General features: G+C 39.9%; 1 protein-coding gene across 3 annotated transcripts in view; it reads right to left on the minus strand.

The window, feature by feature from the left end:
- Positions 1 to 767: 767 nt before the first annotated feature.
- Positions 768 to 25,556, minus strand: part of IDE (insulin degrading enzyme) — a 111,732-nt gene continuing 86,943 nt past the window's right edge. For 2 of the 3 annotated variants that reach the window (XM_082339416.1, XM_082339418.1), the window contains 11 exons: positions 23,744 to 23,888; positions 21,144 to 21,254; positions 19,043 to 19,163; positions 16,132 to 16,223; positions 15,022 to 15,133; positions 12,667 to 12,834; positions 10,895 to 11,167; positions 9,745 to 9,806; positions 4,500 to 4,572; positions 3,725 to 3,792; positions 768 to 3,071 (listed from right to left, as the gene is read on the minus strand). In XM_082339416.1, coding sequence (XP_082195542.1) covers positions 2,976 to 3,071; positions 3,725 to 3,792; positions 4,500 to 4,572; positions 9,745 to 9,806; positions 10,895 to 11,167; positions 12,667 to 12,834; positions 15,022 to 15,133; positions 16,132 to 16,223; positions 19,043 to 19,163; positions 21,144 to 21,254; positions 23,744 to 23,888 — 1,321 coding nt within the window. In that variant the 3' untranslated portion in view covers positions 768 to 2,975. Of the gene's footprint in view, positions 3,072 to 3,724; positions 3,793 to 4,499; positions 4,573 to 9,744; positions 9,807 to 10,894; positions 11,168 to 12,666; positions 12,835 to 15,021; positions 15,134 to 16,131; positions 16,224 to 19,042; positions 19,164 to 21,143; positions 21,255 to 23,111; positions 23,257 to 23,743; positions 23,889 to 25,556 lie in introns of all 3 variants that reach the window. The other variant, XM_082339417.1, reaches the window with a different exon arrangement.

Genomic DNA, 25,556 nt, shown 5'->3' on the forward strand with positions numbered 1-25,556 from the left:
GAATACTAGGGATCTAGAAGCCTACTGGTCAGAGGCCCTTCCAGGGAAGGATTAGGAGGGCAGGAACCATCCTTACAAAGGGAGATGAGTATGTGAGAATCCTTGGTTTTCACCATAAACATGCTGCGAATAAGAGAAGGGGACCAGATGATTCCCCTCACACACCATGAGAGAGGGGAAAACTGCACCAAGCCCTAAAACCTGGGGTGGCTCCAGGCCTCCGGATGGGGCAGCTGTGTCCTCCTTGAGCACAGAGCTGACCATGTGCCCTGCACTACTGTCCTAGGTTGGAAGCTGAAGAACAACCAGATTCCCTCTTGAAATGCTTGGTCAAACCAGCTGGTAACCTCATGAGTAGAAAGATTATTTTGACAGGGAGTAAGAAGCCAGGGATAGGACAAGATATCTGCCTAACCTGCTGCTGGAGACATGAGAGGAAGATGAGGAGAGAAATATTTTTTCTACCTTCTGAATTCTCCTCCCTGTAACTCACAGGACAAACCTTTCTGGGTTTGGGGTCAGCAAGGAGTTCAGCCTCTCACACTGAGATTCCTGTTTTACAAAAGTGATCTACTCTTAAGACGTGAAATTGACCCATTTATTTGACTAAATCACTGTTACCCAGATTCACTTAAAAAAAAAAAATCCACTGCTTTCTACATTAGGAACAATGAAAGCAAGAAAGATCGTCAAATCGGGATGTGGAGAGGTAGGTTGAGGACTGGCCACTGAAACTGTAAAAATAATACAAATGCAAACTCCAGAGGTGAAATTCAGGCAATTTATTGTAAACAGGATTACCCTAGCACTCTACCACATACTGGCTGTGTCACATGCTCTCTCTTCCACATCAAGTAGTGAAAAAGAAGACTTTTCAAAAAGTCACGGGTAACTAACACCTTAGGGTGTTTCACAAATCTCATTTACTAAGCGCTGAGTGAAGAGCAGTATCCAGGTTGTCTGTTATTGCTCAGGGACTGCAGTTTGGACCCATGTAGCTGAATCCATAAGTATGCCTGAGTGACCCCACAGTAGCTCTGGATCCAAAGCGGAAACCAGACAATGCTAGAGCACGCTCAGGAGCAACCACAGATTCCTGTAAGACTACATGAGATGCCTTTCAGATTTCTTCACGTGACTTTCTCATAAAAATGACACTGTTAAATTTCACCCCCTCCCTTTTTTTTAAAGAGCTAAAAGTTACCCAGTAGCACATAATTTTCCACAGAAAAGATATAAGTGGATTATTTACTTTTCCAGTGGTGGATTTATGCACTCAGGACTAGTTTTTGATCCCTCTCGTATATATTTGCAGTTTGATGAAAAGCTGCATAGTCTACAAATGCATAAAACCAGAAGGAAGTGATGATGACTCACGTACCTTCTGATGGACAAAGACAGGCTTCATACAAGGAAGCTCTTGAAGGTAGGGATAAAAAGACGGTTACAGCACCACATATATCTGACAGTAGAAAGGGAGCCCTGCTTTCGAAAGCAGCCTCCACAGTTGTAATTATCATTCTTGCCCCAAATTCAGATTATTCAGAAAAATAGCAAATGTGAAAACTTAAGATGTGAAACGACATGACTCTACAGAAAGAAGTCCTGGCAAATCAAGTCATATGGAGGTAAAATGTCATTTCAAAATGCCATTCTTTACTTTGCCTGAGTTAGTGAACTACAGGGCCACTTACTGTTACTAGTGCCTGTAGGTTTCCAATTTCTCTTTAAGTTTTAGTAAATATTTCAAAACAGCTGTTAAATCTACAGTAACAATTTCATCCAAAATTGTATCTCATGAAAAAAATATTTTTTAAAAGTTCACTCCAGTCATCATCTGTGTGTTTGTATGTTTGAATTTATATATTCAAAAAATAACTTTACACTTAAGGCAGTATTAGACTGGTAGCAAAACAGGATTTAGAGTCTCTATGGAGGGCACGCTATTTAAGAATCCAAGGCTTTCCTTTTTATACCTCCAAAAAGGTGTCTTTGCACGTGTTGCCTTTTATATTCATAATGGGGCAAATATTTTGGTTCGTATACTGACTGCAATTTCATGGTAGTAAAAAGTTACAGGTGTTTAGAATAGATGATGTTGGAAAAGCATGTCACACACTCAGTGGGATCTGAAGTTGACCCTGTTTGTTTTTGTTAAATAAATACAGCAACGTGTTGATGGGAAAAAGTGACACTGATGGAACACTGCAAACCAACTATGAACAACAAGAACGTCAATATAATTCAATCAGAAAAAAACAAATCACAGTAATCCTGAGAAATTCAGTTTGGGACAAAATTGATGTAAGGTAAGTCTGTATTTCTAGCACTGTAAATAAGTAGGGTGTTCTAGAGTTTTCCAGCATTTTACTAGTTTGAATAAAAAACATGTTCAAATTCTATAAAAAGATTAAAACCATGCCTTATATAATCAATTTCACTAATAAAAGAAAACTACATTGCTTTGTTCATTATCTGCCAAATGTAATGTTCTCCATTATTTACATGAAACCATTAAGTAGAAAGCAAAATTGAGGATCCATTTTTAAAAAGGTATTATCTTTCTATATGTTTTGAAGTCTTTTCTGTCAACCTAGGAGGCTTTTAGAAAAAAGCTAACATATTTTTCTTCTGACAAGTGACTATTTTACAGAATAAGGAAGAAAGTTTCTATAGGAGTATCATCCATCATTTTAAGTATTGTTATATAAGGGACATTTCTCTTAGTAATGAAAAGAAAACTTTTAAAATATTAAGAGGCATGTATTTTAAAAATATTCTACATCTATAAGATTTTGTAATTTAATTACTTTGGATTTTTAATATTTCTACATAATGACATTTGACAACTTTTTTTTTTCTGTTTGTCTCTCTAATAGTGAACCAGAAAATATTAAAGTGGCCAAGATTGTTTTCCTAGCCCTTGGAAGACTCAGGAATGCATCCACTTGCACTTTCCCGCCCGTGAGGAATCTTCAGAGTTTTGCAGCCATGAAGTTAATATGTGGTTTCACAAGGGGAAACAGTGGCAAACCACGCTTGAACTCAGTCATGTTCTGAATCACTTCAGGCTGCAAAGAAAAAAGTTTTAGTGTATTTAGCCTAAAAAGCAGACTGAACAGGACATAAACTTTATTTTTACATATACATACTAGTTTCTACACTATATATTACATATTATATCTACTGACCTCTCTTCCTGGATCAGTAAGCTCAGAGGGTCTATGCAAACCTATGGTGAATGTCCCCAGTGGGACTCTGGGCCAGAGGGAAGAATCTTGGCTTTCCTCCGGGCACTCAAGGGCAGGTCCACTGAGGGCTCAGGACCACCGCTTTGGCGGAGTGGTAGAGGCCAGTGTGCCCACCCGGCAAGAGCCTGCTTACACTGCCAGCTTCCTCTTCTTGCAAGTAAATCCCAACCTTTCCAGATGATTAAAATGCACAAGCACCATGGAAAAGGCTGGGACAAATGTGGCTGGAGATGACTCATTGCAGAGTAACACAACTGTTCAAGCTAGAGGACAAGGCGGACAAGGGCAAAGGCTGAGTCTCTGCAGCTGAAAAAGGAAAGAATGGCAACCTGGTCTTCACGGGAGACCTAAAGTAGATGCCCGAATACCTCGTAACCTGAAATCTCTAGGTCTTATGTGTCCTGGTGAACAAGCTCCTTCTAAGTAGAAAGTCCTCTAACAGGGCAAGCTAACAAGAAATCTATATTTCTTACTTGTGGCAAGGCTGGTGCTTGTGACAAATTTATATCATTTTGACATGGGAACTCTCCAACCACAGGACCTATAAAAAACAAAAGGTTTAATGCTTTGCACTTATTGATGCTTGTACACAAGAGCAAACAAACAAACAAACACAAACCAGACTCAGCTCACTAAAAATCTGCACCAGGCCCCGTTCATGTACCTTTCAGATCCTTTTAGGGTGTGTGCTCCCAAGGCTTTGTTCGCTTGTCCTACCTCCTATCCAGAGTGTCCCTAATGATGGTTCATGATGTTACTGTGCTTAAATAGCCTTGGCCGCAGCTGCTTTAGTGCCCAGCTCTGACCTCACTGGATCCTGAGGCTCTGGCCACCCGGAAGGACCCAGTAAAACAACCTGGAAGGCTGGGGGAGTAAATGGTCATGGGGCAAACCCTGGCCAGTCAGAGACAGGCGATGGGAAGGACAGATAAACTGCTCACCCTTCCCCCGCCACATGCAGTTGTTCCATACAGATTCTTTGGAGATGTCCTACCAGCACCTGGCCTTGTTTTCTTATGGAGCTGTGGCCAGCTCGGCACTGTGTCATCTGCTGTTGGCTCCCTCCTTCACTGCCTCATTTCCTTTTTCCCCTTATTTTTGCATTGACAGAGCAGACCTTGTCTCCAGTTAGTTCCCCTTCTGTGCCCCTTTACTTCCTGGTGCTCTATAAAGGATGTGGCTATGGCATGTTACAGCTATCGTGTGCCTCAAAACACACTTTTGAAAAAGTCAATACTCAGTACTTACAAGAATCCATTTCTCTGGCAAGAACATGGACGGATACCTTATGTCTTCTCGGGGCATCTACCGCCAACATTTCCTGGGTGGAAAGAATAGCAAGGTCACCCTTTTGCCCCACTAAGGAACTTAAAATGAGGTGCTCTCTTACGACCATGAACATCTCTTACGACCATGAACAATCAGCTCTCACGCAGTCAGAAACAGTAAAGACGCCTCCCTTTCTTTCCCCTTACCTACAGCATTTCATTTGAACTCCACAAAGATTAGGAGGGTAGGCAAGAATTATTCTTTTTTTTTTTTTTAATTAATTTATTTATTTATTTTTGGCTGCGTTGGGTCTTCATTGCTGTGCGCGGGCCCTCTATGGTTGCTGCGAGCGGGGGCTACTCTTCATTGCGGTGCGCTGGCTTCTCATTGTGGTGGCTTCTTGTTGCGCAGCATGGGCTCTAGGCGCGCGGGCTTCATTAGTTGTGGCATGCGGGCTCAGTAGTTGTGGCTCGTGGGCTCTAGAGCACAGGCTCAGCAGTTGTGGCGAACGGGCCCAGTTGCTCCACGGCATGTGGGATCTTCCCGGACCAGGGCTCGAACCCACATCCACTGCATTGGCAGGCGGATTCTTAACCACTGCGCCACTAGGGAAGCCCGGCAAGAATTATTCTTAACCCCATCTTACGATGAGAAAACTGAGTCCAAGGAGATTAAGTGCTCAAGCTCCTACGGCTAGTAAGTACCTGGGCTGGGATTAAAACCTTAGCTTAGTTCTCACTGGGGTGTGACGCAGGGCTGCACCTAGTGATCTGCAGTGACAATGGCCTGAGCTTAGTTAAGGGATGACCACAATGCTTGCCCCCCTAAGAAAAGAAGAAAACTAACATCTCTTGAGTGTCATCTTGTATCAGCCTCCCTCCTATGTCAGCTCACTTGATTCTCTGTAAGCTAAACATCATGATGATTCCTATTTTAGAGACTCTGACTCTAAAACAAAGAGTCACACGGCTGGAGTCACACAGCTTGGAAGGGATGGTGCCAGAAGTGAGGTGTGCTTGTTCTCTCCATTCCACCACGTTGCTTTGAGGGACTCCCCTTAGTTACTACCAAGAAAGCCAGGAGTGGTATGTTGGCAGAAGGATCCTGTGGGGAAGTGTCTCCTCACATTTTCCTTGATGCTGGACCTGCATCTGTCTTTTGCGAAGGGAAAACACGAGTTGCGACGAAGTTTCCCCTGATGCCTCAGCCAGCAGCAATGTTTTGTAACCTCAGAGGAAGAGATCATCAGCAAAGCCAGACTGACTCACGGTTATTTACGTAACAGTTATTGCAAGCCTGGCCCTGTGCAGCTGCAATGGAAGCCCGGCTGAGGTTGCACAGCAAGCTTGCCCACGGCTCTGCCAGCTGCCAGAACAGCCTCTTTCAGGAGCTCAGCCCAGGTCGGCCTCCAGTAACATGCAGTGCCTCATCTGAGAGCATCTTACTTACTGGAGTAAAACGTTTGCTTCCAAAGATCTATTCTTGATCCCTTTTCACCCAAACCTTCATTGCCCTCTTAACCTGTATCGGTTACAGCAGAACATCCTGTTCAATTTCCTGACCAACTTTGGATAATCCCCATTTTTCTAAAAAACAACCAATTGCATTTTCTTGCTAACTCTATTCTAAGGAACACCAGAGTCCTAAGAGATATTTATATAAGTATTCTGTGCAAAAAAAAAAAAAAAAAAAAGTGTCCATAGTGACAGCAGCTTAGGAAGTATTTTGTTAATCAAAACTAAACAAATGCTGGGCTAAAGAAATCTTAACTATGGGGTTCTTAGAACTTTTCAAAAGCTAACATGCTCTGTGATTCTCCAAGAATGAGAATAAAGGGTAGTCATTCCCAAACGTACATGGTCACGAAACCCTTTTTTCTAGGTACCCCGTATTAGTATCTTGTACCATGGAATATAGCTAGGGAAAGCCTGTTCTAGATTTAGCGTAAGCTTGGTAATAAATACTCTCATTTTTTAAGACAAGAAAGTCAGTCTTATAACTGCTATTTTCACAAATTCAATAATCAGGTACCACCTGTAACTTCAAATAAATAACAGAATTTGTGGAAGGAAAGAGAAATCTTCATTTCTTCTGGAAACATCACAGTAAGTCATATTAAGTCATCATTCTTTTTGAACACACATAACTAATAACGTCTTAAAATAAATGTCTTAGGAACCAAAAAGAGCTGAACACGAGCCCCCTCTTTTGTAGGCAGTTGAGAACAAGTAACTAACCTCACGAAGTGTAACAGTCTTAAGCAGTAAATCAACACAACTAAAACCCACTTTATAACACCAAGGAGGAAAACATATTCCGATCTAAAACATTCTGATTAAAATATTTAAAAATCCTAAGATTGAGTATTACTAATAAAGAGATAACAATAGAGACTGTTTAATAAATGCTACTAAGTGCCAATCACTTTACATACCTCATTTCAATGAATACCCCATAATCTCTATTTTGTAAATAAGGAAGCTTAAGTAATTTGGCCAAGGTCACAGAGCTAGCTAGTTGGTGATACGGCTCAGCCCCGAGTCTGTGCTCAGGGGCCACATGTGCTCCTGCTGCTGCCCCACAGACCACTGAGGGAGGCCAGCAGCTCTGAGCAGGGCTCTGGACGGCTGAACGGCCTGGCAGCGGACACGTGTCCTGGAGCCCTGCTCTCACACCCAACTCTGCCCACCACGGTCCTACTGCAGCTCTCTCTCCACAGACACAAAGACTACCTGGGGTTATATTTCAGAACAGAATCTTATTTTATATATTGTTTTATTTAAAAAATATGTATGTGTTGGGAGTTCCCTGGTGGTCCAGTGGTTAGGACTCTGTGCTTCCACTGCAGGGGATATGGGCTCGATCCCTGGTCGGGGAGTTAAGATCCCACATGCTGCATGGTGCGGCCAAAAAATAAAAGAAAAAAATTTTTTAATTAAAAAAAAAAAAAAAGTATGTGTTTTCGTTACATACATACACACATTTTTTTAAAATAGATTTTATTTTTTAAAGCAGTTTGGGTTCACAGCAAAATTGAGTGGAAGGTGCACAGATCTTCCATATACCCCCTGCCCCTTCACAGGCCTAGCCTCCCCCTTGTGAAAATATATATTTTTTAAAAGACTATCACTGCAAAAAAGCACAATTCCTCTACACAATGCAAGGGAGCCATGAGGTAAAGAAAACGGTAAATTGCCCAGCCAGCCATGTCCATAGCCAAAATGGTTCAAATCCCATTGCTGAGAAAGGAACATTCAAAATACTGTCTTTTACTGTCAAATTTTGAACCTAAAATTGCTACTGTCTCTCTTTTCTTATTGCTAAAGTGTTACTGGCTATATGAATACATGTTTGCACATACAGAGACCAGAAACCTTGTCGTCCTGCAGAGGATCTGGGGGGAAGTGTAAGTAACTGGCAGACAGTGCTAAATCACCCTTTTCTTCTATGAAACTATCAGCACCTCCAACTCAGGGCTATTTCCTTTTCCTCACTCTCCCACACAGCACCAACCGTGGTGAATTAGATCTGATTAGCCTTCACTGTACAACTAATTTCACAAAATCATTCCAATGAGAACTGCAAGCACCACTCCTGTTACGGCAGTTACAACAGATCCCTGAAAAATGACCTTGAAAAGCAGATGACATCCCTCCCAGAGATGTTAGCATGAGGCAGGACCTGAGCTCCCAACGAAAAACCTGGTGTCTTATAAATCAGATATGAACCAGGGGAAGTGGCTAACGATACTAGATAGAGTATAATTCTAAGGTACTATGGTAATTATGGAGTAGAATTTTGTTCCTTGTCCTAAAAAACAGACATAAAAGTATTTTACACAAATTAGAGGTCCCAATACATTACAAAGAATATATATAACACTTTAGGTACAACTCCATTGCAGCATAAATTTTTAATTTCTGCACTTAGCATGGTTACTACACATTATATGCCCACTTAAAATTTTTGCTACCCTTCTATGAATTCTGTTACAGGTGGGGAAAATTTAGATGGTGTAAACCTCTTCAAGCTGTACTGGGAAAACTTTAGTGGTGGTGCCTCTCTTTTCTCTTGATGAACTTTCTCAGTGAGCTCAGGCATTTAAAGCTCACAAACCTGGGACTTCCCTGGTGGCGCAGTGGTTAAGAATCCGCCTGCTGGGCTTCCCTGGTGGCGCAGTGGTTGAGAATCTGCCTGCCAATGCAGGGGACACGGGTTCGAGCCCTGGTCTGGGAAGATCCCACATGCCACGGAGCGACTAGGCCCGTGAGCCACAACAACTGAGCCTGCGCATCTGGGGCCTGTGCTCCGCAACGAGAGAGGCCGCGACAGTGAGAGGCCCGCGCACAGCGATGAAGAGTGGCCCCCGCTCGCCGCAACTGGAGAAAGCCTGCGCACAGCAACGAAGACCCAACACAGCCAAAAATAAATAAATAAATAAAAATAATAATTAGTATAAAAATTAAAAAAAAAGAAGTCTTTCATTCTACTTTAAAAAAATAAAAATAAAACTCACAAATCTCTAGTTTGGGATTAGCAGATATAAACTACTATATATAAAATAGACAAACAATAAGATCCTACTGTATAGCACAGGGAACTACATTCAATATCTTATAATAACCTATAATGGAAAAGAATATGAAAAAGAATATATATATATAAAAAACTGAATCACTTTGCTGTACACCTGAAACTAACACAACATCGTAAATCAACTATACTTCAATGAACACAATTTACAAAAAAAAAAACTCAGACGATCTCTGAACACAGTTCAAAGGTGAGTAATCATTTATTTTTAAAAGGAGCCATAGTGGCACCTAAATTAGTGAAGATGATTTATAGTTGTCAGAGACTGGAAAATAATCTGATTCCCAAGTTCTATTTGTTTTCTTTGCTCTTTCTTCCCACCAAAAGCTCAGCGATGTTCTTTGTGGGCTGGGGCGAGGAACAGAGAGAAGAAACAAAAGGGTAACCTAAAGAGGTGGATCTGGAAGCCAGGAAGGGCCACCATGGTCCTCGGTCCAGAGGGAGAGAAAAACAGTACTGGGTTCAACAGGGACTATCTCTTCTTCCTAACAGTAATATGTGTCAAAAATACTTAGGTCCATAAAAATGCCTTCATAAATCCTGCCTGAATGGGTTCAAAGCAGCAACACACAACACAGTGCATACAATATTTCCTTATCAGTCAAAATCTAAACATGCAAATTGAACTTACCTTATAGAATTTGATAATATCTTCCTTGGTAAGTGTTTTTAAATAGGCAACTTCTATATTATCTGAAAAAGTAATCAAACAAGAATTTACAATATTTTCATTTTAAGTATCCCAGAATACTACACTAAATGACAATATACTTCACTCCAACACTCTTAAGAATCCATCTTTTTGAGTGATCATCTGCTCCTGCAAGTAGTAAGGGAATAAATTTCAAGTAAAAAGTAAGAGGATATCATGTCTCTCTAGTCATGAGCTGTTGGGTCTTGGGCTAGTCACTTCAACTTTTCTGAGCCTCAGTTTCCTCATCTAGAAATTGGGGATAACAACTACTTAACTGACAATAACACAATACCAGGGGCACAGGGCAAATGCTCAATAAGTGGTAGGTACTGGGTTGGCCAAGAAGTTCGCACAGGTTTTTCCGTAACATCTTAATGGAAAAACCCGAACGAACTTCTTGGCCAACCCAGTACTATTAACGGTGAATCCAACTGCTAGAAAAATTACAGGTAAGGAAACAGAGGCCCAAAAAATGTGACTTGGCCGAGATCTTTGGCTTGCTGGTGTTACAATGAGAACACAACCCAACTCTTTCTGACTTCTAGTGTAGCTGAGCGCACTCCACTGTTAAGCTCTGTTCTAAGAAAGGCAAAAGGAAGCTGGTAAGCAGGACCCTTTGGGGAGCACAGCTCTCCCAAATCTAAAAGCACTGACAAATTTTGGGAGATCCCTAAAGGAAAACATTTGAACCCCTGTGCCTCCAGGGCAGCGCCTGTCTCAAGAGAGTTCAATTTGCACATCTTCCATTTAGAGTTATGAGAAATACCTACATATCTGTGCTCAGAGCCTCAGGGGCGTACTGAATGAACACAAAAAGTGAAATCAGATTTACTATTAGTGCATTATTATGAGATACAGATAGACCTAGCTCTAGTTCAGAGAAGGAAAAAAAAAAAAGATAAAGTTTCTACTAGGAAATCGTTGTTACATTAAATAAAGGTTCTTTAGAAGTGGTATGCCTCCACCCCCATCCCAAATCGTACTGGAACATCACTTACAAAACAAATACCATTTTGTAGAATGGCATCAATGTCCTCAAATGTTTTAATTACATGCCATGAATGTTGGGGCCCTAATTTTGCCTTACCTCTGTCAAAATTGTATTGCTGGGAGATGATTTCCCCCCAGTATTTAGCACACTCTGCAGACAGTTTCTTTGGTTTGTCTAGTCGACGAATCGCTAACGCTTGGATGTGTTTTTGGAAGGCCTCTTCTGTCATGTCCTCTATGGACTTTTCCATGGTAATTAAGAAAGCTTCCACTCGGCTTTCTAGGTAGTGAGGTGGCTTTTCCGACTGGATGATGAACCGTAAGCCCTGTATGCCATTGGCTCGGCGTGGCCCGCTGAAGACAATATAGCCTGAAACGCAAACACCAGCCAGTGAGGATCTTGGCATTTGACATGGGTCACTTTTAATCTTTCAAAAATTATCCTGTCAGAGCAAATAAAATCTACTTTAGGGCTTCATATTATTCACCTCTGAAGAAATGAGCTATTAAAATATCTTCAGTTCCTAAGCACAGGGCAGAAGAGCTCTCTGAAGAATAGTTAGCAATTTGGAGAGAAAACCCTTGTTCATCTTTCAAACTCAACATTCCCAAGCTCCTCCCTGTCTGCTAGTTAATCCCCTTCAATCCATGTTAAAGTTATTCTCATCCCTATGAAATGCTGGACTCATTTTCATCCCCTAACCGTTGTCCTAGCTCGGCTTCCTTTCACATCCAAGCTCCTTATGTGAACTTGCCGCCACTATTGTGTTTCTTGCTAGATAACCCATTCCTGGACCAACTCCATTCAGACTGCAAACCTTTAGACCAAGTAACTGAAGGTCATACTTCCATTGTCACCTTGTGAGCTCATACACTACCTACCGTCTACATCTTTCCTAAACAGCGTTCGTGGCTTGCCTTCTCCAGCTGCTCTGCCTCAAAGCACACCTCCCTACCTTCAGCATAGCCTTTAGAGTTTGAACACTCTTAGTAGCATTTGCCAAACTGTACTAAAATTATTCCTTACAGGTCTGCATTCCTGACTAGATTGTGAGCTCCATGAAGGGAAAGACCATCCATAACTTATCCATTTTTGCTGTCCAGCATCTACCACTGTGGTTATTTAAAAAAAGATTGTTACTTGGGGACACTCACCCAAATCCTTTTTCATTGGTTATTCAAAGTACATTACTGGGGCTTGTTTCTTTCCTTAATTGATCAAACCTGTCAGGATCTCCAAGGCTTTTAACAGTGCCTAGAACTCTGCCGAAACAATTCCTCAACAGACACTTACTGAGTACCTTCTATGTGCCCCAGGCTTGGGAAACAAAGATGAACAAAAGAAAATACCTGCCCCCTCAATGAACCCAAAATTCAGTAAATCTAAGCTTCTGTGGATGGCTTGCTTCCCACCTTGTCACCCATAACAGACTTCCCTTAGCATCCCACCCAAAATGACCTTTTTATAGACTCGTATGTAATGTAAACACAGTATCATCTCCTTAAGAACTGCTCTAGGGCTTCCCTCATGGTGCAGTGGTTGAGAATCCGCCTGCCAATGCAGGGGACATGGGTTCGAGCCCTGGTCTGGGAAGATCCCACATGCCACGGAGCAGCTGGGCCCGTGAGCCACAATTTAAAAAAAAAAAAAAAAAAAAAAAAAAAAAAAGAACTGCTCTAATGTCCATGAGATGTTAACTGCTTATCTTCTAGAAGCGGATTCCCCACAAACAAGGCTTTCACAGTCTTTCTGAGTAGAGCATGCCTGAAGCATCATGCTAGGGGACTGTACATGTGGAGAATGCTCTCGAGGACAATGGCTGTTCCTCAAGGACTGAGGTATCCTGCCATCCCCTGCTTCCCCCTCACCCAGCTGTTCCTTGGTGCGCAGGGTGTTGAAGCACGGCTCGGAGATGATCTGACAGAAGAGCTCCAGAAACATGTTCTCCGAGGTGCTCTGCATGTCTGTTTGGTAGTATATCTCGATGCCACAGTTATTGTGAACTTCATTCCTCTGCTGATAGACAAACCATCCTCCTAGGAAGTTTCAAGAAGACAGCAACACGTTCAAAAATTTATTTAGGGTTTAATAAAGTTACTGTTTTGTTTGGCTGTTATGAAGTTGTTCAGTTTGGTTGGTGTCTTTTGGCAGTTCCAAACTATTACAATTAATTCATTACGAATGTGAAACTCAACTTACCCAAGGGAATCCTAATACAGTGATCTGTACTTGGTAGGCCCTCGATAAACACTCACTGACTTTAAAGGGCAAAACACTTATAAAAAACCCTTTTTATGACTAAGTATTAATGCTAAATGAGATCCATAGTTAATGAAATCTACAATGTAGTGTACATACTAGATTAGAACTAGCTAATATCTATAAGAACTTCAACAGAAATATTACCTATGTTTTAATAACCATACAATTTTTAAATTACTAGTTGTGCCATTATCTATTTAGCATTCTATTCCTAATATTGTTTACCAACACCCACACTGAAGGTCAATTCACAAATTTACACAAATGTGCACAATGCTTAGAGATGACTTAGCCTAACACCTTACTTTAGAGATGAGGAAACTAAGACCCTGAGAAGTGGGGTGACTTGTCCAAGGACACAAAGTTGGATGGTGGAGAGCTAAGACAAAAACTCAGATATGCTGATCAAGTATTCATCAAAGTTATAAACAGATGGCCATGCTTTATGATCTGAGAACTATTTCATGAGCAGTAAATGTGACTAAGCAAATACACAGTGTTTAGTCATTGCCTGATGACCATGTGCTATGGTTTTTGAATGGCAGTTTGTTCATTCATTCAATCACTTGTTCTTTCAGCTGTACCGAGCAGCTTGTGGGATATTAGTTTCCCAACCAGGAATCAAACCAGGGCCCTAGGCAGTGAAAGTGCAGAGTTCTAACCACTGGACCACCAGGGAATTCCCTTGAATGGCAGTTCCTGATTCTCCCTCTCTGCCATGCTGCGGTGACTGAGGAACAAACTAAGTGAAGTTTGAAAGTAACCATTACCAGGTCTGTAATGACTGGCCATGCAGAATAGCAATGCTGTGCTCAAAGTGTCTTTGAGCATTCAACAAAGAGATCCTGAGGTAATGCTTTAGTAGCTACTCAAGTGAGCCAGACACAGACCCCAGCCTTAAGAAATGTATAGCCTAACAGGGGAGATGGAGATGCACTTCAATCCCAATACAACAGAAGAAGTGCTGAGTAGGTTAAACAAGGAAAGGTTCAGAAAACCTGTGCTGGGGGGTCAGAAGAGGAAGTGATTACTTTTAGAAAAAGGTTAAAGAAAAAAATCAATGCTTCTCATCCCTGGTCTAACATACTTCCCACCATACAATTCTGAACAATATTGAAAATAATGCTTAATGAGTTCTATATCAAAGGAAACCACTGTTAATGTAAAAGTAACCCAACATTGGGCTTCCCTGGTGGCGCAGTGGTTGAGAGTCTGCCTGCCAATGCAGGGGACACGGGTTCGAGCCCTGGTCTGGGAGGATCCCACATGCCGCGGAGCAGCTGGGCCCGTGAGCCCCAACTGCTGAGCCTGCGCGTCTGGAGCCTGTGCTCCGCAACAAGAGAGGCCGCGATAGTGAGAGGCCCGCGCACCGCGATGAAGAGTGGTTCCCGCTTGCCGCGGCTGGAGAAGGCCCTCGCACAGAAGCGAAGAACCAACACAGCCAAAAAATATAAATAAATAAATTCCCTCCGAAAAAAAAAAAAGTAACCCAACATTGCAAACTCTAATATATTATTATCAATTCTTTATATTAATTCCTTATCAAATATGCATGCAATGAATACATGGTGTTATCTGCACCTGTGAGTCTTCTGCCAAAGACTCCTATGCACTCCTAATTCTGATTTACATTTTTTATAAATAAATTTTATTTCATGCTTCACAGTCAACATTTCTTTAGTTTTGTGATTTTTTTCCTAACTCCTCTACACTCAATTACCAGTCAATTCCAGTATCATTCTCTTCAAAATAATTGCCTACCTCCAATTTTACCTCTCTGGCACTCCTACAGATAATTTTCCTGCAGAATTATCTACCTTTAGCTATAAATAGTAGAGGATCCCAGTAGATCTTTACCATAAAACTATATATTATCATCCAAGTGACTTCAACCCATCTGTAATCACACACAATATTATGTCAAAGTAGTCCATTACCAAAGATATAACATTTCCACTTACTGTCAGGGAGCTGAACTTCTCTATACCGAACCAGCTGACTTGGAAGGAGAGGTTTTGTATGAGCATGTTCAATAAGGGTGTCTTCGACCATCTGCATAACTCCTAATGCAGCCTGTGGAAGAAGATAGGTCATAGCACATTACAAATCACAAATGTATCTTGATTAGACAGTAGTCCATGCAATATGAAACAACATGCTTGTGAAACAAACTAACCTAGTTTATCATAAAAGTGGATTTTTAAATCTTAAATACATTTGATCCTGTTCAAATGGATAAAAACTGAACTCATCAATTTGCAATAGAGTCAGTATGGTAGTAGTGAAGAGAAACAGAGACCCAGACAATCATCAGCACTGATCTCGATTCTGGGGAAAAGGCACTGCCAAAGCTGGAGAGGTTATTGCTGATGGAAAGGTGGTCCTAAGTCAATGACCCACACCACAGACACCTGGGGTTATAGCAAAGCAAAGGAGGTAAGCATGAGGCTTTATTCTGAATAAAACTGACCTGGGGAAGAATACTGTCTCAGCCACTTATTAGCACCTGACCTTGGCATATTGTTTTGGAGGCAATATAACAGAGTGGTAGAGAGTGTGGGCTCTTAAGACAGACTACCAAGGGAATCTGGAATGCTTTCCACATGCTAAACACTTGGAATGTACTATTTAATTTAATCCTTATAAGTAATTTTACCGATAAGGAAACTGAGCATAGAGAGATTAAGACGTTTTCAGAAGATTACATAACTTGTAAGCGGAAGAGTCAAGATTTGAATCCAGGCTGATTCTACACCATGTGCTCTTATCCACTACACAGTCCTGCTGTCCTACAGAGTAGGGATAATTATTCCCATTTCCTTCAATGATTGCACGAAGCAGGCAAAAACAGAGGAGACAGCTGTGAAAGTAGGTCCACAGTTAACCATGATCATTCTGCTCCCCCTATACCCTCCCCTACCTTCCTGCATAGGGCAGAGAAGCCTGAATCAACACTAATGTGCTTATACAGCCACACTGTGGTGGTTAGTTAGTAATCTTAGACCAACTAGGGTAAAATTTTCTCTTGCAATGATGCATAAAAGATTATTGCTAAAACCTCAATCCCCCACCTGCTTTGTTATGTTTCCATGGAGAAGGGCTTCAATGTGCAGCCGTGACAGGAGCTGAGGTATGAAGGCCTTAAGGCGAGGAAGGGTAACATCTGTAAACAAGTGTAAGAAATAGTAAGCTCTACCTATAAGGTTTTTTTAAAAAAAACTCTGAGATAATTTGAGACTTACAGAAGAGTTGCAAAAATATTACAGGGAGTTCCTATATACCCTTCACCCAGTTTTCTCTTACGTTAACATCTTTAACAACCACAGGATGATGATCAAAACTAAGAAGTTAACACTGGGACAATACTATTAACTAAAATACAGACTTTATTTGGATTTCAGGTTTTCCACTAATATCCCTTTTCTGTTCCAGGATCTAATCCACAATCCCACCTTGCATTTAGTTGTCATGTGTCCTTAGTTTCCTCCAATCTGTAACAGTTCCTTGGTCTTTCCTTGCCTTTCTATGACCTTAAGATTTTTAAGCAGTACTGCTCAGTTATTTTATAGAATGCCCTTTATTTGGGCTTGTCTAGTGTTTTCTCATGCTTAAATTGAGCTTCTGTATTCTTAGAAAGAATACCCCAGAGGTAATATGTCTTTCTCAGGGCATCAAATCGGGGGCACATGATGCTGTTACGCTGTAATACTGGTGATGTAAACACTGACCACGTGGTTATAGTGCTGTCTGCCAAGGGACTGTTTTAATCTTTTGGTTATAATTAAGTAACTCATGTATGCTCTACAAGCAATTAGGAAAAGCCACTCCACCAATGCCTTCTTTTCCCATTATAATTTTTAAATATTTACTTTGGAGGAAATACTTTGAGACTACACAAATATCTTGTCCTTACTTAACTTTTACCCACTAATTTAGCATCCAGCGGTGGATACTGCCTGTATCAATTATTATTATGGAATCCTAATAGTGAATTTTCCATTCCTCTCATTACTTTTACATGTACTGATTTAATTCTTCAGTAAAGAAGAGTTGTCCCTTCTCCATTAGGACACCATACTAATAAATGCTACAATGGATGCTAAAATTAGTGAATAAAATTTAAAGAGAGACATAGGAAGGGAATTAACAAGTGCTTACTATGCATCAGGCATTTTATAGATGTTATCTTATAAACTATAAATTATGTGCTATTATCCCCATTTTAAAGGTGAGAAAACTGAAGTTAAGAAAATGTAAGTTTCTTGTCCAAAGTCATCAAGCTAGTAAGTGGCAGAGCTGCATTTGAATCTGAGTCTAATTCCAAAATGCATACTCATCCCACTCCACTGCACTGCCCTAGAAGTCCCCTTCACTAGACCCCCTCAGCTCTCTCTGCAGACTTCTGTAACAATACTCAGTCTCTTTGCCTCTACAAAAAACAATCTGTTTTACATTTATGCTTTGCCACTAGACTGGAGCTCCTTGATCCAAGAAACCCCACCTAATTGATCATTTTTTCATCTCAAGCACCTGCAGTCTGGCGCCTGGTGCATAGCAGGCAGTCAGTAAATGCTGTTGGACCACACTGAATTCTGAGGTTCTTGCTACCCTGGCACCTGGATAGCTGACAGACGTAGAGTCACGGGGGAGCCAGCCTCTCATACTGAGTTGTGTCCAGATTAAGCCATGTTGGCATTACCGGATTATTGATGAATATATATATCAAAACAGAATGATTATTAGAGCAGAAAATTTCAACCGAAAAAGTGCTAACTTTCTCTTTATAAAACACATTTTAGGAAGGCATCACATGCTTATGTGAAACTTTAGAACTAATTCTGCTTACAATTCATATACCATCTGACCCAGAATCTAACAAAGGGGGTGGGAATCCCCAAATCTCTGCTCTTGGATCATGCTGAATGCAGGTTCGGTTTCTTGAAAATGTATTTAAAATCAATTTGTGGTATTTTTTTAAGAAGGTAAAATTCCTGCTGTTACAACCAGATGTGACTCATAATCATTTTGCAAAGAAAGGTGTATTAACTGTCCAGATTAAAAACGTATCTGTTCTAGTTAATGAATTTTATAATCTATACGCCTACTCAACCAATAAAATAATGACCTTCAATACCTCACTCTTGATTTGTCACTAAAGTCATCAAAGGCGTAGTGATACATAATAAGTAAGGACTTGTCATAAAAGATCATTAAAAATTCAACACTTCTTTTTTCTTATTGCTGAGCATGTAGGAAGAAAGATTAATTGGTAAAGTAATGCTGAGAAGTGGAAAGATAAAACAATAATAAAGGGTAATATTGGTCTATATTCTTTCCAACGAAACAACCCTGAAAGTAATTTCATTCCATTGAATAGACATTCATTAGACACACACTGAGGGCATAATATACTAGATACTAAATAAAGAGGATAAAAGGAAGGCATAATTCACTGCCCTTGAGGAATTTAGGACTTTAAAGCAAAAGCTCTGAAAACTAGATTTAAGATTTTAGGAAAAAAGCAACAAAAGATGACTCTTCAGGCTTTACATATTTTCCATTTTTTAACCAAACTGAATATATCTAAAAATGCCTAAGCATTCTTTCTGTGTGATAAGACTTTCAAGCTCAGCCCTTTTTTCCTTTTCTGAAAACTTCAATATTAACAAGGTAAGTGCTTGGGTCAAAACACTGTCATCTGCAAAAATCTATGAACAGTAATAAGTGACTGTTGTGGGTCCAGGATGAAAACAGCAAATGTGGTTAAACTGCCTGAATACAAAAGCCACTTCAAAGGCCACCACTGCTTTTGTAAAACAAAAACAAAAACAAACAAACAAAAAACCAAAAAACAGTGTGCACAGCTAGCTTTAATGGAACTACAAGTTATTAGAAAGCATAAACACTAGGTAATAGGATAAACCAAAATGATTTTAGAAAAAAATGAAGAAAGCATTAGGCTATCAGTAGAAAGAGTCTCACCATCCAGGGCTTCTTTCAATTCATCTTTAGTCCAGGCCACTTCAGTCATCAGCAAGCGGAGGTAGTACATGGCGTGCTGGTGTGGCTGTTCAGCTCGGAAATTGTTAAGAGATCGCATGTACTAGTGAAGGGAGACGTGGGTTTGTTAATTTTATCGATCTTTTTAAAATCATTTCAAAAGGTCAGCTATAATCAAACTTCATTTTGCATAAATGATGTGTTAAATGGGACGCAGGGATATCTGCTTCATCCTCCTTTTCGAAGTTATGTAATTTAGAATGGGACTTACTCTTCTCTTCCTTCTGATACTTAAACTAAAGAGCATGCTTTTTCTTTTTTCTTTCTTTTCTTTTGAAGTCTTATTTTTTTTTAAAGTAATTTTTTTGTTTTTTGGCCCCATAATTAAGAAATGTAAAGTTAAAGAAATGTAAAATGTAAAATTCTGAGAACAGAACTTCAATTAAATTCAATTAACATATATGTTCCTTATAACACCAGAAATAGTATCAGGAGTGAGGTGTGTACACTGAGTCTTAAAAATGATTGCGGACTTCCCTGGTGGCGCAGTGGTTAAGAATCCGCCTGCCAATGCAGGGGACACGGGTTCAAGTCCTGGTCCGGGAAGATCCCACATGCTGCGGAGCAACTACACCCGTGTGCCACAACTACTGAAGCCCACGTGCCTAGACGGGCCTAGAGCCCATGCTCTGCAACAAGAGAAGCCACCACAATGAGAAGCCCACACACCGCAACGAAGAATAGCTCCCGTTCACCGCAACTAGAGAAAAGTCCGCGTGCAACAACGAAGACCCAATGCAGCCAAAAATAAATAAATTTAAAAAAAAACGATTGCATGTTGTATTTTCAAAAGGTTTTTTTTTTTTTTGCCATACTGCATGGCATGAAGGATCTTACTTCCCCGACCAGGGATCAAACCTGTGCCCTCTGCAGTGGAAGCTTGGAGTCTTAACCACTGGACCACCAGAGAAGTCCTGAGCATACTTTTTCTTTGTCCAGGCTGCTGCTTTACCCCCAGCATCTGACATATACTCTAAGTACCTTCACTACGGGATCTCTTTTATCCCTCAGAAAGTTATCCCCAGTTTTCAAGGCCTCCAACTCTTGGCATCCTTTAATTCTTCACCATAAGGTCATCCCAAAAGTCTCTCTAAGCAAGCAACATGGATATGTATATATATAAAATACTGAATCTTAATTTGAAAACTGATGATAATTTCTTTGGGTGTACAATGAAGGTCATAGTTTGGCTTTTAAAGTAGGTATCCATCCCATATTTCCATTATTGGGCCAACCATGAGTTGAATTTAAGTGGAAGATACATCAAGCCTAAATAGTCTGCCCTAATGTGACCAAGGCTGTCATGGAAGGCTGAGGTCCCTGCCTGCAGAATAGAGTGTTCTTTTCTTCCCCCCCTTTTAAAAATTAATTAATTAATTAATTAGTTAGTTTATGGCTGTGTTGGGTCTTCGTTGCTGCACGTGGGCTTTCTTTATTCTTTAGTTGCAGCGAGCGAGGGCTACTCTTCATCGCAGTTCACAGGCTTCTCACTGCGGTGGCTTCTCTTGTTGCAGAGCACAGGAGCTAGGCACGTGGGCTTCAGTAGTTGTGGCTCACGGGCTCTAGAGTGCAGGCTCAGTAGTTGTGGCGCATGGGCTTAGTCGCTCTGCGGCATGTGGGATCTTCCCAGACCAGGGCTCGAACCTGTGTCCCCTGCACTGGCAGGCGATTCTTAACCACTGAGCCACCAGGGAAGCCCTGGAGTGTTCTTCTTAAATGGAGACTGGATGAAACCTTCAAGGAGTCCCTGAAAGCCGCTAGGTCTACCTCAGGCTCCTCTCTGAAAGTCAGTGCTATCCTAGCTCTTAGGGCCTACAGAGAAGGGGGCCAGGTGTCCACCAGAGTCTCCCAGGCTTTCCTTCTGGACAGAGTATAGGATTTAGCAAAGATAGGATAAAATGACTGCCACAGGGTTATGAATGCTTCTTTTCCTCCTCGCCTCTTTTTCAAAAATGTTCATAATGTGGCAATATCACCTTATGAATAAAAAAATAAATTATAAAAATAAGTTGAGAAAACTTACTGCCTCCTTGATAATTTCAAATCTTTTTTCATCAATCTCAAAGGTAGCCATTTTCTCAATGATCTTCTTTAGCAAAATTGGCTGCTTGTCATTATAACCTTTCACCGAGAGCTACGGAAAGAGTTCAGGATATTAAAAGTCTAAAATTAACATGAAACACCTTCAATTTGACTTTAAAACATGTAGAAAATCCCCAAACCAGGTGTATCAAAATAAAAATAAAACAAGAAATTAAATGAATTTCATTTCTCATAAATATAGTTCAACACTTAGGAAGATAACATTGACCATCTTTATTTACTAATATCCTAAAGCATATGCTTTTCCTAAACAAAAACAATAGCAGAAAAACCTACCTGGTGCCAAACTATGGCAGTACACACTATATATCATCAAAATTCAAGTTCTCATTAAATCAAAATTAATTATAGAATGTGTTCTAAATTTAACCTTCAAAAAGAATTTCTAAAGAATGGCAGGCTTAAGATTTTTATAGTTGTGTTAAGAAGGTAAAAATCAGAGGGGAGGGTTACCTAGCCAACTACTGGATACGTCCCCAAATTGTTTATATTTAAATATTTAAAAAAATCATCTTTTAAGAAATCAGGAAGCCCCAATTTTGTATTATATGGCATTTTGCCACTTTTCTTGTTCAATGTTGCCCAATAATGGTCCATAGGTCTCACTACTTGCTTGTTTGATGAGTTCTGCTGATGTACCAAAAGCCAGTGGCAAAACAGATGTGAAGTAAGGATACACTCTATGTACTGTCTGGATTTTGCCTTAGGACAATTGACTTTAATAGTTTCTGAAAGCATAACATTTTGAAAAGCAGGGGAAGCCTATTATCACATTTCCTACTATTATATTGCCACATGGTGGCACCCACAGAAGTAGAGGATACACTGCAACTAGAATATCTCTGGACGCCTCTACCTTGTGAAAATTGATAGGCAAGAATCTCAGCAGGAGTGAAGGTCACTGCCCATGGAAAGCACATCATGTACTGTGGGAACTAGACTGACAACTAGCAGAAAGCCCATTTTGTCACAAATTAAAAATTATTTATTTTAATGGTGATATGCTACTAAAACTCAACAGCAAAAAATAAACCATAGATTATTACTTTTCTATTTGGATTTTATTTTGATCTCTGAGCTTCAAATTTCCCTGGACTCTGAGAATGGTTAGGTTATATACATTCTTATACGTGAAACAAAAACTACCAGAAAAGTTACTTGTATGAAGAAAAAAAGTCACTGCAAAATCAATAAAATTTAAAAACCCTAAAACCTTTTGTATAGAAAGAGTACACAGTGCATGCTCTCATTTTAGTTGTTATGAAAACATACAATATATTTTTAAGAAAAGTGAAGATGAATTGTGCCAGAAGAGGGGTGTTAATTTGGAAATGAGATATAAGTTTGGAAACATAACAGAAACGGTTTCAAGAGAAAGGATCTAGTTATTTCTTGGGATGCATTTAATAATGTTTATCTTAAAACACACTTAAAAGTAGTTAATGATACATGCTACAAAATAAATTAAATGAAAATGTCAGACGTGTTTGAACACAAGAACTTTCTACTACTGTCAGCAGAAATAAAGAAGCTCATAAGTAAAATTCAGCACCACAACAGTAACTATGGGTATCTTTCACTTACAGATGTTAATATATTCAAATACATGGAAAGAACAATATGCTTTCAGGATTAATATGTTAAACATTTCATGCAAATGAACATGCAAATAAATGTAGCACAAATACATGTTCACAAGATGCACTAAACTCTACTAAATCATTTGTTAGTGAAACTAATACTAACTTGAGTTCTTCAATCATTAAAAAGGTGCAAGGAAAAAACCATCAATCTTCTTGTTTTAAAATGCAGAAGTTAATAGTTTTCCCAAGCTCAACATAATGCTTAAACGGTGTGACGCCTTTTCTTTCGTGTTCATTTTACTTACAAGTATTGCATTCATTCCTGATGCAATGCCATAGCTCAAACCTGAGAGGCGTGCTGCATATGTATACTCTTTTAAATCATCCTTCAATAACCTGATAAACAGGTATGTCATGTTGCAATGGAGAGGATCAGCATAAATGTAGCGACTAACAAAAAGAAAAACAAAAGAAATGCTTTGATACCTCAAGCAGTGGCATGGTAATGAAGAAACATGACCGAAGAGTATGAATATGCAGCCTCATGATCTGAATTTCTAGGGAAATAGTATAGGCCAACCTTCTGTTTTACAATGGCAGGAAGACTTCATTCTCTGTTGTCAAAGACCAAGACTTCAGATACAGAATGGGAGAGATCTAAACCTAAATCAGGGTCCAATTTTGTTTTGAGGAGAAAAATATGACAGTCTGATGAAAGATGTTTTAAAAAAAAAAGAAATCAAGGAAAATTTGCATAATATGAATGGTATATTGCTGAATACTTAAGAGTAAGAGCTAACTTAAAAATTAAATGATGCGAAAATATGATTAGTCACAAAAAAAAGAAATTAAACTCACACCCTCAATCAAAAATGCTTCCAGCAAATCAATATAAAAAATGTTGATGAGTGGAAGGCTCTAAGACGTGGGTACTTACATACATCCCATAGATGGTATTTTGGAGGTCATAGCTCAAGCCTGCTAGCTCTGCTGCATATGCATACTCGTTGAGTGAGTCTTTGAGGAGCTCAAGGTACAAATAGGCCATGTTACAGTGCAAGGGGTCCACATAAGCAAATGGGCTGGAAGAAAATGTTGACAGTAAAATAGCTGATTTATTACTTCCCAATGTGATATGGCCTTTCGAGATGGATCAAGGAACTGAACAGGGGTTAAAATAACTTCCTGAAGATACACTTTTAATTCCTGAATCTGACTCTTCTCATGAGGAAAAAAAACAAGATGTTTAAAAAAGAAGCTTGAAATATGCCATGTGTGCTGGTAGTGGTGAAGGGGGAGAAGGAATTGCTTACCCCAGATGGCGTGGTAGAACTGACAAGTTGGAAACACTGGGTAGGTAAGGAGGAGGAACAGGCCAAAACGCATGCCTACATTTAGGCTAATAGGACAAGGCATGGCTGATAGAGCTGATACAGCACGTGCATGTCCTCTTTCCCCCTCTAAGCAAGCCATACCCTTGGGGGACAGGAGGATGAGATTGAGAAGTTTGTGTGCTATGATTATATAAACTTAAAAGGGAAAAACTGAGACTTGAAAGAGAAAAACTAAGACCTGTGAAAATGTTAGCTTATCTCTGAGTTTCCTCCCAAGCCAAGAGACTGGAACACCGTCAGTAAAGTAATTGATAATATCCATCATACAACTACAGCCAGAACTAGGAAAAAATATTAAAACAGGAAAATTTTTAAGTGAGAAAGAGCAACAAAAGAGAGGAAATAATTACAGAGTGCAAGAGCTAAAGAGGACCACAGAGATGACCTAACTTAAATCTTCATTTCCCAAATAAGAAGCATCATTTTCCTCATGTCACCTGGGCTAGTAGCAGCAGAGTTAGAATTCAGATTTAAGTCAAATGACCTATTCATCTGACTATGTGACACTGTTTACCTTTATGAGAAGTAAAAGATTCCTTCATTCAACAAATATGTACTACATTCTCACTACAGTGCTAGGCACTTCTCTAGGTACTGGGAATAAAGAAGGAACAAATCAGGCAGAGTCCCTGACTTCACAGAGTTTAGAGCCTAGTTGGAAGAGACAAATAATAAATTTAAATATGATACATCAGGTGGTGATAGTGTTATGGAGAAAAATTATGCAGGGTAAGAGGAATAGGAGTGATGGGTAGTGGTGGTGGGACAGGAAGACTGCTAATTTACATAAAATTGTTATTAATAAATTAAACTGTTATTATTAAAATTCTTACTAATTATTAATCAAGGCCACTCTGAAAGGTGACATCTGGGTCCAGACCTGAAGGAAGCAAAGGAGCAAGCCCTGGGGATATCTGGGTGGAGAACTTTCCAGGCTGAGGAAACAGCCAGTACAAAGGACGTGAGGTAGCCTCGTGGCTTGGTTTGTTTGGCAGCAAATTAAAAGTTTCACTCTATCTATAGCACAGTAAATATAACTAATGCACTGACATCAGAGCCAGAAATTTTATCAAAAACTGATAATTAAGTAAAAATAGGGGTAAAATGCTTAGCTACAGAGAATTAAAATCAAAGAGAAAATTCTAAAGCTACACATTCTCCACCTGGCAAATCTAAATAACACTCTGTCATTTAATTTTTTAAGTATTATACATGATGAAGACTTCCTTCTTTAGTCAAATAGAAGGAAGCAGTTCAGAAACTCACTAGCACAACTCACAAAAGCAGCAAAACAAAAGAGAGTCCTTAAAAGGGCTCATCCCCACAGGCACCCTTAGGTGGAAGTGAAAAGCTAGA

The sequence above is a fragment of the Balaenoptera borealis genome (assembly GCF_965194805.1).
Source record: "Balaenoptera borealis genome assembly, chromosome: 10".
In the NCBI taxonomy this organism is placed as follows: Eukaryota; Metazoa; Chordata; class Mammalia; order Artiodactyla; family Balaenopteridae; genus Balaenoptera; species Balaenoptera borealis.